This window comes from Oryza brachyantha, chromosome 3 (genome assembly GCF_000231095.2).
Source record: "Oryza brachyantha chromosome 3, ObraRS2, whole genome shotgun sequence".
NCBI lineage: Eukaryota > Viridiplantae > Streptophyta > Magnoliopsida > Poales > Poaceae > Oryza > Oryza brachyantha.
Genome location: NC_023165.2, coordinates 6,461,823 through 6,476,851, shown reverse-complemented (window position 1 = coordinate 6,476,851; position 15,029 = coordinate 6,461,823). Strand labels below are relative to the sequence as shown.

Below are 15,029 nucleotides of genomic sequence, written 5' to 3'. Positions count from 1 at the left end.
GCTCCGTCCTACTGTCCCAGAGCATGCCATGGCACGACCCGTGCCCAAGTATGGTTCTTCTGCTGGTAGAGTTTGAGCGCCACGCTGACCTCTCTCCATCAAGACGTGGCCACAAAATTCCAACTTCTGAATTCTGATACAAGCCTCGGGACTTCGCCGCCTCACGAGTCCATTCTGCTTTATGGGGATGGGATGACTGCGACACGTAACATGCGGTGTCAATAGCAGGAAAGTGAAATCCAATACTCCAGTGAACCGCACAAATGAAGATAACGTGAAAGCTATGGAATAAAGAATTATGTTCCTTCTAACGAGATTATTGTCAGTTCAGACTTTTGAACTGGCTTTTCAATCACTTCAATTTCTCCTTCCAAACTGCATCGTATGACATATAATTATCACTCACCAGATGGTATTGTTTCACAGACTACACCAGAATACCAGATGATAAGTCTGCTGCTGGCGAAATACACGCAGTAGGACCGGTAGCTACTGATATATATACAGTGATATATATACACAAACCAACACCGTGACAATACCAATATGAGCACAACCACGAGCACTGTACAAATCTAATCTTATGAGGAAGGCCATCAATAGCGGTCTCAGCAATGGGCTGAAATCATTGATGCAAGAAATCTTCAGTGAGTGTTATGTTCATTCAGCTGGGATGTCAGAACTCTGTCCTGAAAATTTATTGGCGGATTGAATTCATAAAATTGATCGACGAAGTAATCAAACAGAAACATGCTGAAATAAAGGAACGATGCACCTCCATTCTTTGACCAGTAATATGCATAAAAATAATTATACTATTTTCACATTAGAATTGTAAAAGCAGTTTCTTTTTCACAAAATCATTTTAGATAACATATTTTACATAAGTTCAGTAAGGTAATATCTCAAGCGTACATATCGTATACCGCACCTATATCTGAAATGGCAGGTAAGGAAAGAATGAGGGAGCACTTATTTAATTCTGGTGAATAGAAAACTATTTATTTGGAAATAAATGTTAAAACAAATAATGGCTAGCAAGCACAGCATATATAGGTGCAAATTGCAATATACCCCATTTAATTTAGTTTTTACTTACAACCAAATGCATTCCTCAGAAGTATTCAAATAAATGCAGTTAACAAAGTTGTGATAACAGAGGTGCACAAACCCCAAAAAAAACGATTGATAGCGAGTAGAAAGTAACAAATGCACCTGAACCAACCGTCATGCATAAATACATAACACTGGTCACTAATGAATTGCAATATTTTACTCTTGGGACCATATAGAAATTCCTGACCCGCTGCCGAAAATATGAGAAGCATGTACCTTTATCCGGGCTAGGGGAACTTGTCAAGTGACTTCCATACATGTCAGTATCCTCTTTGTTCCTGCCAAGAAATCCATCAGCAGGAGCAAACAGCGGTAATAAACATTAGAAACACTTCTAAGGGAGCATTCATTTGGAAGACGGGGGAAATCTTTCTTTATTTCTCGTGAGCATGCTTCCCAAACTGCTAAATTGTGTGTGCTTTTGCAAAACATTTCAATCTAAAAATTGCTTTAAAAATCATATTAATCTATTCTCCAAATTTGCAATAGTTAATACTTAAATTATCATTCACTAATGAGGTACCTCATTCTACGTGAGCTTCTATTTCACTCTCTCTCAAATTCACCTAAATCAAAGTTACCATACCAGTTGGAACTAGTAGATAATGCCATTGTACAAAGAACTGGTACAGCTAAAGAGCCAAGAATTTCATTTAATATATTCTTATACCAGCACTAAGCCACTAACATATACTCCCTCCACCCCAAAATATAAAGGAGAGGGGTGAAATTAAATGGGGATGGTTGAGATTGGTTGAGATGAGGAAGTAGAGAAATTGAATGATAGGTGGCTGTGATTGGTTAAGATGAGAGCGTAGGTAGAGAAGTTGCTATATTCTAGGACACATTTAGGATGCTAGAAGTTGCTATATTTTGGGAGAGGGTGGACCAGTTAGTCCCTGTCTGCACTTTGCTACATTCCAGGTTTCACACTACAGTAGTGAGTAAATTACCCTTGAATGTCATGTTGATTGCTTGTATGAGAAGTCATTGTTAAGACAGATCCTCCAGCATCACCACCAGCTTCATGTTTCTTTGTGTCCTAGAATGTATTTAGAAATGATTAGAACTATTTACCAGTCTGAAATATTAAAAAAAAAGATGCAATAAGCCTGAGAAAACGGAAGCAACAATTTGGCACCCACACAACAAGTTACCAAGATTTTTTCACCCATCCATCCTGGAATAGTATCTGACAAAAGATCCATGTATCTTTCCATAGCTGTCTCTGGATGCATGTTCCCTAGCTTTTGCCAAGCAGTCCTGCGAGAATTATACAAGACAGCTACCAGTTATCATTACAGATTGCAACTTGTATGCAGATTTACCAACTTGTAGAACTGGGTATACACTACACAGAATAGCCTACCATCTTGTGCGTCTTTCCTTATGTCTATTTATAAACTATAATTTTTCATATAGTCCAATGTACATTCCTATAATTCCTGGAAGTAAAAATATAAGCAGCTAAGTTATATAGTTAGTCCAAGTATAATTCCAGAATTACTTACGGGTATTTATGAATATGACTATGGATTGTCAACTAACTTAAATTATACTATAGCATAGAAAACCGTAGATTACGTAGTTGTGACTTGCGACCAGCATTCTACATTCTAAAACATCTAGGTTCTCACTCAACAAAAGGTTAAGTGTCGTAAACACATGCCTGAAGTTTGGCAGTAATCCATTTAAAGAATTGATCTAAAAAGGCTACACAACCAAGTGAGAGATATGATGTTCTTCATGTGCAGAACATATGAAAATTCTTTCAATTCGTCATTATTATTTCCATAGATCATAGGAAAAATTGGTGGAACCAGTCATTCAATGTCACATCATAATATCTTATTCTTACTCCTAACCAATGCTTTATAAAGCAGTAAGCGGTTTCGTGCGGGCAGACCACCTTGTAGCGCTTATGCAGTATAATCTGCAGCTTATGCAGCCTAAACGGTACAAGGTTGGGGCACCCATTCCTTGTATGCAGCCTTGTAAACCTTTTATTTTAACACTGCACCTAACTGTGAAAAAAAAATTCAACTAGTAATTTCTTTGATAGGTCACCCATATTTTAAGTATACGCTACCTTCTCCACTCCAAGAATATGATTCTGTACTACATGGTGATACATATAGGATCAAACGTAAATTGAGATTGCGATTTGGGAAGTGCCAAGTATTTGTTGAAAAAATGACAGAAGAATAATGTTCAAAAGAGCTAGCTTAGTAGAATTTTTTATCACCTGCAGGTCCCACATGCCAAACATGAGAGAGGAAAAGGGGTGGTTCACCATTCAGGTTATGTCATTGCTAAAGGTACTCCGTTGAGATGGACTAATCAAAACAACTCGAATACACCGTAGGTAGCTTTGACAAAATAAGTTCTATGAGATTTACTCATATATAATTATGTCCTACTAGATAAGTATTTAGCATATCAGAATCTCAATAACTTCCATCCATTTAGGGCTATTCCTAATAATAGCTGCTATGAGTAGTTACATAATATCTTGGAGAAGCATCCCAAATTATGAATCAAACTGCATGAAGCATGGGATATTGCAATGTGTGTGTCATGTACTCTTGTCACACTTAATATCACGGTGGGCACACATAGGAAGTGTTTTATGGGAATAACTACATTGCAGCACAGCCAAGTAACACTGGATTGATAACTCTAGAATACTATGCTTTTCATATGCTTTGCTTTGCCTTCACTTGCAACTTATCCCAAAAACATTCTTATGTGAACCACACACCATTATGCATGACAGAAGATCAGAATATCGGTGACATCCTTACACTGTTACACACTACTCCCTCCAACCCCAAATACAAAAGATTCTAGGTTGTGTTGAAGAAATTAAGGAAGGAGGAAAAGACTGTGATGATCCTTATTAAATGAGTATGAAGGGAGTGGGAGGGTGGTTGGGTGTAAGATGGGGGGACTTTGAATGGGAAGTGTTTGATTCGACAAGTAAAACTTAAGATACGTCATATTTCTGGACAAATTTTGAATGCTTCCATTCCATCCCTTATATTTGGGGGGAGGGAGTATATCGCTTTTCTCCATGCATTATCCCATTGATGATGAACAACTATAATGAAAATATATATTTATCTCCCTTAATGATGGACAAACATAGATCTTTCTTTTAGCATGACAGGTTCTTGAAACAGGATTAAACAAAAATGTCCTCTTTAATGTCATTTTCACATTTCCCAAAGAAGTTAACAAAGAGCTTTGTCCCCCTAACAAATTAGAGAAGGAAGGAGATCATTATCTCAAGTCATAACAAAAGAAAGGAAAATATACTTCTAATTCTAGCAATCAATGAATGCAGAAGATTAAAAAAAAATCCTACATTCTATGAACCATCTACTGTTATAAAGAAAAAAAAAACTATGTCCCACTGTAAATGGGACCCAAAATTTCAAACCAGTTCTTTGGCACTTTTTTAGGTTTAGCCAAATAGCTAGGACCAAATCTCATATAGTGGCTATTGTGCCTCACAATGAGAAGTCAAATTATAGCTAACTTGGCAGAGAAGTACCAATTAGACCAAACAGACCAGAAGATCAAATGATTCAGTTTCCAATATGTCATTACATTCTATCTACCAACTACCGAGAATGCAAAGCTCAAAGTTCTTTACTTTGATCTTTTGCCAAAAATCGTGAATCAAAATTCACAAAAACACAGTTTTCAACAGGACTTATTTAAAGAAATTTCTTTCCTAAGGAGACTAGTATACCTGATCTGCCTATATCACTAGTCCATTGCTGATGACGTTCTAGCCTGTGCAAAGTAAGGCGTCTGGGTATCATTTTGGTTTTGTTATCCTTGAGCTATATAGCCTACCGCAGCTTTGCAGCATACCAAAAAGAGTTGGAGCTAGAGTCTCAATGAGGGAAAAAATAAGTACCACTTTGCACGGGATGAAGGCCTCAAGGTAAGTGGCTGTGTCGAGTCATAGCATGGACCATCAATGGCAACCTTGAGGAGTCCTTGCAGCTGCAGCTGCACATCACTATCAAGCTTTGACAGGGCAGCCATCCCAGCGTCACTAGATGCAAACGCTGCTGCCGCACCAAACTTCTTTTCTACCTCAGTTCGCTCAATACCTTCCCACTCCCCAAATTCCATGTCTGTTTCAGCCTCATCTGCCGGCATCCCCTGCAATGCCACTTCCTTCTCAGGCAACTCAGCAACCATTTTGTCATTAGAACTGCTTTCATGGCTAATTTCCACATTATCAGTCTTCCTCCCCGCTAACTCCACCTTAGAAGCCAAACCTTCTTGTTGATCAACCAGATGGGGCTCGCATTTAGATTTGCCCTTACTCTGATCTTCTTCATGAACATTGATAGCTTCTTCATGGGATTCTTCTAGTTTAAGTTCCTCCGTCTCTGCCAAGGCCACATCAAAAATTGCTATTGGAGCAGTCTCTGCAGCCAATTGATGTTCCTTCTCTTCAATAACTTCTTCTTGCTTCTCAGACAATTCATTAGTAACCTCTTCAGGAACTGCCTCAGAAGTTAATCCACATAACCCCGCTTCAATGGCTTGCACTCTCTCCTCCAATCCTGCGCCAATATCTTCCACAGGAGCAGCCAGATTATCCTGATGTTGTTGCTTCACATCAATAGCTTCAACAATGCGAACTCCCTGTTGCTCTAATCCCACCTCAGGAACGTCACTCCGAGCTATCTCAGCACCCAGATCATCCCGCTGCTTCACTTCAACAGCTTCAATGATGGGAACACCCTGTTTCTCCGACCCGGTGTCAAGAGCGTCATTTGGAGCAACCTTATCAACCAAATCATGCTGCTTCACGCCAACATCCTGCACCTTCTCTTCCTCCAGCGCCACGTCAAATACCTCCCCGGAAACAGCTTCAACCCCCAACTCGCGCGGCTTCACTCCCACAACCTCTTCTGCCGCAGCGGCCAAATCGCACCGCTCATCGGCAACTTGTGTTTTCTCCTTGCGATCCTCCAAAACGGCATCGAGAACAAGCTCTCGAGCGGCCTTCACAGGAGCCTCCGGTAAGCACTCGAGCTTCCCCTCCGCTGCTGAGGCCCTCCTCACCTCGACCCACTCCTCCGCAGCCGGAACCTCCCCCACGCGCGCTCTCTTCACCTCGACCTCATCGACCTCGATGATCCTCTCCTGCTCCTCCCCCTCCACCACCGCCTCCTCCTCCTCCCGCGTGATCACGAGGCCGTGATCGGGCTCGCGGCGGGGGTCACTGGCTGTGGCGGCGGCGGCGAGGAGCCTGGCCAGCAGGAAGGCGACGAGGAGGGAGGCCACCGCCGTGAGGAGCAGCTGGTAGAACAGCTCCATGTCGGCGCGTCCGGGGGGCAGCGGCTGCACTCCTCTCCACGCTTTCGTGTTTCGGTTTGCGCCGCGGATCGAGGAGAGGGAGAGAGACAGAGAGAGGGGGAAAAGGGAAAGCGGAAAAAAAAAAAGGGAAGTCGAGGCGAGCGAGCGAGCGAGCGAGACGAGCAACCGGAAGGAGAGAAGAGGGTGGGTGCGGAGAGAGTAAAGAAGGTGGGGCGCCAAAGGAAGGCATATTCGGGCGGGATACGACCGCCACGGCGGACGACGGGCGGCCGGGCGGGTCGCCGAAAAAAAGTCGCCCTCGTCCGCGAGCTGCTTGGGGCGGGATGGCGACGTGCAGCCGCAGCCCGCAGGCAGGGGGTTTCGTTTCCGTCTTTGGCACACGTACGCGCGGGGCCGGGCGCGACCAGGGCCTGCGTATGCCTGGGCCGCCGCGCCGTTTTTCTGCTGACGTCCTCGAATTTTTCGTTCGGGCTTATGAGCTTAAAATTAAATTTTAAATTTGAGATATTTTTTAATGTTTTTATTAAAGCTTATTTTTCAGTTTTAATTTTTTAATAATTAAAAATAAGTATATGAAAAATTTATTCGTATATTATATTTTTGTTGTGAATATATTGTTCGTCATTTTTAACAAAAACATTCAAACGACACCCCGTTAGCAATGGTACGGGCTGGGGAGGTGTTCACCGGTCGCTTTCGCGGTCTCGCCGTCGGTTGATGTTGTCCCGTTTTGTTAATTTGTCCTTGGCTACAATTAGAAGGGTATTGATGATATACGGTTAGGGGTGGCGAACATCCGGTTTGTATCTGCCAAAAGGATACTTTAATTGTGTTTGCCACTGTTTGGATGTGTATGTCCGTTTCCAGACAGCGGGAGTTTGATGCGGTGAGTAAATATAGACGATTTTTTACATGTTTCGCTCAATTTTTTATCATGCAATTGATGGTTGTGTGTGTGTGTTTTTTTTTTTTTGAAACAGATGGTTGTGTATTCAACTAGTGTATACTCGACAGCTACATGTTGATCCACAGCTAATATGCACATGGTAGAGTGAAAGACTTTGCTTATTGTTTTCCACGAGGGAGTTGGTTAGATAAATTAGCATACATTATAACGTGAGTTGAGACGCGTCCATCTTTTGGTAGACATGAATTCCATGCCAAATCTCTCTTCACCTATGGTCTTAAAATAGTGGGAGGACATAATTAACCTACTTAGATTATCACCTCACCAGCTAGATAATGAAAAATACCGCCACCATCAACTAAATTCTCGTTCAATCCACCATCCTTCAACTAAGTCAACACGTATGACCGGGTTAACTGCCACATCAGCTAAACCACACCCTGATCTTGTCTTGGAACCTGATTTATACGGTTTGACTAGATTGGGGGTTAAGATTCCTGGTATTTCAGTTAGAGGACGATTATCAAATTCGGTGTCAAATTAAGGGATGTCAAATAGACTTATTCCACCCAACAAACTACAAACAAATTGGCCCAATAAACTAAACACTTGGATGTCTTTCAGGAGAGCTTTTGCTCAAGAGGATGCTATGGAGGGGGGAAGAGATGTGTAAGGTTATCTCTGATTTTAATAGAGCAAAATAGGATAATAACACCGAAAAGTTGATAAGGGCAATAGATAAGAAAAGAGTTTTCTCCTTTGGTTCAATGCATAGAATGATTACCTTTAGATACGTGACTGATAAAGGGATGAAAAATTTATGGAGCTCACCCGTTCCTTTAAAACTTAAGCGTTTTCTTTGGGTTGCTTGGAAAAAAATTCTAGTATGCGGGTCAATTGGAAAAAATGAACTAGAAGGGTTCATAGTTTTGTCAATTGTGTAATACCTATGAAGAATATGCACATATTTTTCTTTTATTGTCCAATTGCAGTGTTTGTTTTGTGTGTGTAGAGATGCACTAGGTTGGAATCATATTCCTTCCGGTTTTGAAGAGTTTGCTGCACATTCCTTTTGCCCTCATAGAGCTAAGTTTGATGGAGCTGCTTTCTGTTTGTTGGCTGTTTGCTGTTGGCAACTTTGGGTGGTTCAAAATGATATGATATTCCGCAATCGCATTATTAATTCCCCCTGAATATAACATTTTGGATGTTATGCTTTTGTTGTCGTGGAAGAATCTGATGAAAGAGAAGGAGGTTGTTGTACTGGACTGATGGATCATGGCTCTATAAAATGTTACAAGATGTCTCTGGGTCACAAGAGCAGAGATTGGATGAAGAAAAGCTGTCAAGTGTGTTGACAGGAGTTAAGAGTGGCTTTAGATTAATGGTTGGAAGGTCTGTGCTAATGTTCTCTAGATCCTGTTTCCAGGCTGTTTTTCTTGTTTTGAACAAGGAAGGTTTTCTTATAGTATGTGTTGGTGTTCGCTTTTGTTGCCAAAACCATGGGCCGTACTGATGGGCCTAAGTGGGCCAAACATCCTTCCTCCTTAGAAAGCGGCCCGTTTCTGGAGTGGAAAGCAGGAAATATAACCCACACCCCCGCACACTTTGCTCCCGACTCCTCCCGTACCATCTTGCTCCCCAAACCAAGCCACCCCCTCGACGGCAGGAACCACATCGGGGGCGCAGACATGGTGCTCGAGGTTCGTCGCGCAACCCGCCGCGCTCTCCCCCCTCCCTTGGCAGATCGCTCTCCACGAGCTACGATTCTCACTAATCTATCGCTTTTTTCATGGTTCCCCCCGCCGCAGGCGACGATGATCTGCATAGACAACTCGGAGTGGATGCGGAACGGCGACTACGCGCCGTCGCGGTTCCAGGCGCAGGCTGACGCCGTCAACCTCATCTGCGGCGCCAAGACCCAGGTACGCCACTGCCCGACCCCGATCGATTCGCCTCGTACCGTTGCGTACGATTTAGGGTTCTGGGTTCCGGATCTGACTGTTTTTCCGGCGAGCGTCTGCAGTCCAACCCGGAGAACACGGTGGGCGTCATGACGATGGCCGGAAAGGGCGTGCGCGTGCTCGTCACTCCCACCAGCGACCTCGGCAAGATCCTCGCCTGTATGCACGGTGAGTTCCAATCAACCCCATATTTACTGCTTTCTATAGTGGATACGTTTGTTTCAGTGGATATGTTTGTGGTTGTAGCAGAGGAGGAATTGTACCAATTAGTCAGATTGCTTTAGCTGCTTTTATGACTTTATGAACTTGTCCTGGTTAGAAGCTGTGGTAGGGGTAGTTTGTGGAATTGTGTTGCCTGGATGACTATGTAGTTTGTCAGTTACTCAGTTGATACTTGTAGTTATCTAACGGACTGCTGTCTGTCATTGTATATGCAGGACTTGAAGTTGGTGCTGAAGCAAATTTGGCTGCAGCAATCCAGGTTGCTCAGCTGGCTCTTAAGCATCGCCAAAATAAGAGGCAGCAACAGCGGATTATAGCTTTTATTGGAAGGTATGGTTGGGCATGATAGATTTTCTGATACCTTTTTTATAAAAAAATAATCCTTAGTAGTCTGGTCGCACCCGAACAATAATATTCCAAAGGGAAATGCACCTAAGATCAAATATTTTGATCTTGCTGATTCTGGCCTGAACTTTCAGCCCTGTGAATTACGACAAGAAAGTTTTGGAGACAATCGGGAAAAAGTTGAAGAAGAACAATGTTGCTCTTGACATTGTTGACTTTGGTGAAACCGATGATGAAAAGCCTGAGAAACTCGAAGCGCTAATCTCAGCCGTGAACAGCAGTGATAGCAGCCACATTGTTCATGTCCTTCCCGGTGAAAACGCCCTTTCTGATGTGCTTATAAGGTAATAACCTATCAGTTTGTTAGAGCTCTAGGCTTGTTATGTTAATGTACTTCTGCTGACAAACCGTCCTTTTGCTGACAAATTAATTCCCCTCCCCTTTAACAGCACTCCTATCTTCACTGGTGAAGAGGGTGGAAGCGGTTTTGCTGCTTCTGCGGCAGCAGCTGCAGCTACTGGTGCTGCTGGATTTGAATTTGACGTGGACCCAAATGTAGATCCAGAATTGGCTCTCGCCCTGCGGTTATCTATGGAAGAAGAGCGAGCAAGGCAAGAGGCTATTGCAAAAAAGGCTGCTGAAGAATCTTCTGGTGCTGAAAATAAGGACCATGCATCAAGCTCAAACACTGATTCTGTTATGGCAGAAGCAGAACCTGCCTCTAATGCTGCAAGTGATGATAAAAAAGATCAGCCGAAGGTATCCTCGTTATCTAATGGTTAACCATCACACTGTAATTTTTTTTACAATTGGGATATTGTGTCATATAGCTATCTAAATCAGTTTAATCTTCATCAACACATCACAGGCTTCCTATCATTAACCTCAAGCAACCACACCTGCCATCCTACAATCCTCACTCTCCTTGCTTTGAATAGCTTTTATAGTGATCTACAAAATTGCCAATGGCATTCAATCTGGACCATGCTTTGTATAAACAAAAATTACCTGGCAGCACTGCCTGTCATCGCAAGCATAACAAATTATTCATGTTAAAGCTCTCAGTTTTTCACAATAAGCTTAGTAACAATATTCTAGTACTGTTTGGACAGTAGTGTTCCCAATGCAGGCTTCTAACTTCTTAGCCATTTCATTCTTTGTCTATAAGTGATGTCTATATAACTAGGCTGCAATCAATGCTTCCCACCGAAGCAAAGTAACAACCATTCTGTTTTTTCTGGTGCATCTCTAATTAACGCCTAAAAGTTTACAATTCAAACAATTTGGCCAAAATTTGTGTGAACTTCATTGATGAAGATTTTTCACTTTATGAAATGAACTCCACATGGCAGAGTGACTATGTGATCCTTGATCAGCAAAATTGATTCATGCAGAAACCATCACTAGCGCTGCTTAGTCATGATTCTGGTGATAGCCCACTATATATGTGTTAATTGTTTCGTCCGCTCTTTTAAGTTGCTTTGATTTTTCTTTTTGCCTAAATATAGTTTTCAGTACTTCTGATTTTAAATTTAAACAAAGTCAATCCCATCCTACCTGCCTTGATCTTAGTAAGAGGAATCTTGTATCTTATGCTGGATCAGCTATTGACACTTCGATAGTTGAAGTTTGCAAGGAACCATTTCAATTAAAATGCATGATGCATTGTACTTTTTCGTTTATCTGAGCCTTGGATGCTGTTTAGATGGACAAGAGTTGGCTAATGTAGATGTGATTGCAGGAAGATGACGATGCTCAGCTTCTACAAAAGGCACTTGCTATGTCAATGGAGGAGGGTTCTTCAGGGGCTGCAGCTGTGGCTGATGCTGCTATGGCAGAGGCTGCTGTAGATGACCAGGACTTGGCATTAGGTACGTGTAGATCCTTTTGTCCATTCAGTTCTTTCATTATTGTATAACTTAGTTTAACTAATTCCAATAATGATAATTCAATACTTGTTTATATATGTATATTTTGGTCCATTTTTATATCCACTTCTGTAGTACTCCCTCCATGTCAAAATATATGGCGCGTTTTGTTTCGTCAGGACAATGGTTTGACCAATGATTACTTTATGAAGATATAATTTTTATGACACAAAAATGATATTATTACATTCGCGTTCGAAAGTACATATGATTATACTTTTGTATCATAAGTGATATATTAGTAGAGTAATATTTGGTCAAACCTTTGTCCTAATGAAACAAAATGACCTTATATCTTGAAATGGAGGGAGTACTGATTTGTTTCCAGTACAAGCTCATTGAAACCTGCAAAGAAAAAATCACCACACATTCGATCATTCCAATGTTCTGTGGTCTGATGTTTTATCTGTCCTGTACACAGCTCTCCAAATGTCTGTCCAGGATGCAGGTGTCTCTGGCCAGGCTGATATGAGCAAGGTGTTTGAAGACAGATCATTTGTTACATCCATCCTTAACTCTGTAAGTGTCGATTTTGAACCAATGACATGCTAATCTAGATGTTTCAGTTGCATATAACTGACTTGCTTTTTTTTTCCCTTCAAATTATAGCTTCCTGGTGTTGACCCGAATGACCCATCTGTGAAAGATTTGCTGGCATCATTGCATGGACAGGGCGAGGTATGCTTCTCTTTCATCATTACATCACCTAGAATGTTCTTCCAGTACAGTTACTACATTAGATAGTAATCAGCCTGGCACCTAAAATTTCCTGTAGTGCTATAAATGAGTATTTTTGCATCTTTTGTTTCATTCCTGTGGAGACTACTAAAATCTTTAGAGTAAATCTTTCTCTGGGACATTTATCTTTACCAGATAAATAATCAATAGACTCGTATTATTCTAATAAGTGATTCTGATAGTGTGAAAGCTTAGTATTGTGTATTCAGAAAAAAAGAACTGCTCTGGAACAATAATGATTATACACGAATTGTAACATGAATTCCAATGCATGATTTTTTATGTAGCCAAGTCATGCATTTCTGCATTCGTGACTTTACTATTTTAGAATCATTAATTCCCCTGCATTTATATCATTTTCTCATGTACATTCATTATCAAATCTGAGCACACTTTTCTTCCTGGCAGCAAGAGAAGAAGGAAGACAAGTCTTCGGACAAGCCAGAAGATGAAAAGAAATAAATCAACCCATTTCTGTCTTGTAAGAATTCAGTATGCTGTGTCTTTACCTATCCATATCCGATATGCATGTTTTGCATAGCCCGCTCAGCAGCCCTTAATTACTATCGTTTTGGTAATAGCTCGATAGCTTCAATAACTAGAAGCTGGCGTGTTGGTTGCATAATTTTGAATTTTGGGTCGTGAAGGCTTTTGCTTGGAGCAGCAACTTGAATTTTTAAATGCATGTAAACTGATCTACGTAAAGCAGAGTGATTTCTTGCTCTCTTCTTTTTTAGGACTGTCGTTTCATACCTTTTGTTGGCATCATATGATGATGCACATTTTTTTATGCAAAAGTATGGTTGTACAATTTTGGATCAAAGTTTACCATTTATCCCTCAACTTACACAACATGGGTTTAAAAACAAAAAATAACTGTTCTAGTGATGGTTAGGATTGATTGTTTCACCATTTCTTATCATGCCTACCTGTTTCTTCGTTTTGGGAATAATTTCTGTTGCGCGACGTCGCAGGCAACCATCTCTATCAATCTCGTTCGCAGGCGACCGAGGCATTGGAGATATCTTGGTCATGGATTTTACTTATCCCCGTGTAACCGTACTTGATTAAAAAGTTTAAGGGATAATGGTTTATCAGTTATCACTCCCTCTGTTGTCATTGTACCATTTGCCGTTGTCACTTTCGTGGAATTTAGTTTTTTCTTACGTAAAGGAATTTACTTAATTACTTCTGTAATTTTATTCGGCTTGCTATGCTCAATCCGGCATATCTACTCAAAGTCACGCCACCTAAATTGGTTAATGATCACGTTGCCTCTTCCGCTCAAATATGAATCCTATCTTTTTTTTCTTACGCTTGTGATTATAAGGCTTTTTTATCGTAGTTTATTTTTTGCTTTGTCTTTTATATCAGTAAGAATATGTATATAAAAATTTTATTTATAAATTAATTTTTTTATAAATATGTTGATTGGCTTTTTTAAGATAAAAAAATGATGGCCACGGTTTTGGTGAATAGCATATCTAAATTTTATACTTCATCCGTTTTTAGCTATAAGACGTTTCGGCTTTCTCTGTATTTATATATAGGGCATCTATATTTACATATAGGGCGTGTTTAGGTTGTGAAAATTTTTAGTTGAGTATCATATTGAACGTTTGATCGTATGTCGGAAGAAAATCATGAGACGATTTTTAAGACTAATTAATTATGAGAGTTACTGTACTAGTTATGGCTAATCATGGATTAATTAGGTTTAAAAGATTCGTCTCGTGGATTCTCACAAACTGTATGATTAATTATTTTTTAGCTATATTTAATGATAACGTGAAAATTTTTAAAACTAAACAAAGCCGGAGAGACATTGGTTTATGTTTATAGGAAAAACCTATACGTCATATAACTAGAAATCTAGATTTCTAACTAGAAACGGAGGTAATACTGTTTATCGCATAAATAACCAAATAACGGGTGTACCGGATGTTTCGTTTAGTCTCGTTTAATTACTTGTTACCACATTTAAACAATTACGTCTACTCAAAAGTACACAGTATTAACAATATATGTTATGTCATAGAAATCATCCATCTTCAACTTTCATTAATAATAAGTTAATCTTTTAAAATAATATATATTGACGGTGAACAGTACGTAAACGAGTACAGAGGGAGTCTATGAATATATGTATATCATATTAGTATACCATGTAATTCAGAAAGCAACAATAGACAAACATAACTTTATTACTTACTAAGTTTGGTTTGTAACGAGTGGTTGAGGCCTGTTAAAATATTTGTGTAAGATGAAAAAAAAATGCGATTTTTGGGGTGAAATTTACTAAAAAAAAAAATAAAAGAGTAAATTCAGACTACATACTTTGACTAAACTTTAACGCGACAGACTTAACACTAAATCTATCATGAAACTACAAATTAATTGTAATATCACAAAAACAAATTTATTAGCAAGTACACATAGTTCGTTATCACTACTGTTTCG

At 40.2% G+C, this 15,029-nt stretch overlaps 2 protein-coding genes across 3 annotated transcripts; one reads left to right on the top strand and one right to left on the bottom strand.

Moving 5' to 3' along the window:
* Positions 1-289: 289 nt before the first annotated feature.
* On the bottom strand, positions 290-6,590 carry LOC102701619 (acyl-CoA-binding domain-containing protein 5-like). Of its 2 annotated transcripts, none has more exons than XM_040522033.1 (5): positions 5,045-6,590; positions 2,262-2,379; positions 2,070-2,158; positions 1,333-1,394; positions 290-689 (listed from the first exon to the last, which is right to left on the bottom strand). In XM_040522033.1, the coding sequence occupies exons 1-5, from the start codon at positions 6,463-6,465 to the stop codon at positions 661-663; spliced, it is 1,719 nt and encodes a 572-aa protein (XP_040377967.1). In that variant the 5' UTR covers positions 6,466-6,590; the 3' UTR covers positions 290-660. The 2 variants fall into 2 exon arrangements, with proteins under 2 accessions (XP_040377967.1, XP_040377968.1); XM_040522034.1 differs by having other exon boundaries at positions 2,274-2,379.
* A 2,401-nt stretch (positions 6,591-8,991) lies between these two features.
* On the top strand, positions 8,992-13,858 carry LOC102701340 (26S proteasome non-ATPase regulatory subunit 4 homolog). The gene is made up of 11 exons (XM_006649659.2): positions 8,992-9,075; positions 9,184-9,297; positions 9,399-9,504; positions 9,774-9,888; positions 10,038-10,247; positions 10,353-10,662; positions 11,645-11,774; positions 12,253-12,350; positions 12,441-12,509; positions 12,978-13,050; positions 13,544-13,858. The coding sequence occupies exons 1-10, from the start codon at positions 9,064-9,066 to the stop codon at positions 13,029-13,031; spliced, it is 1,218 nt and encodes a 405-aa protein (XP_006649722.1). The 5' UTR covers positions 8,992-9,063; the 3' UTR covers positions 13,032-13,050; positions 13,544-13,858.
* Positions 13,859-15,029: the final 1,171 nt, after the last annotated feature.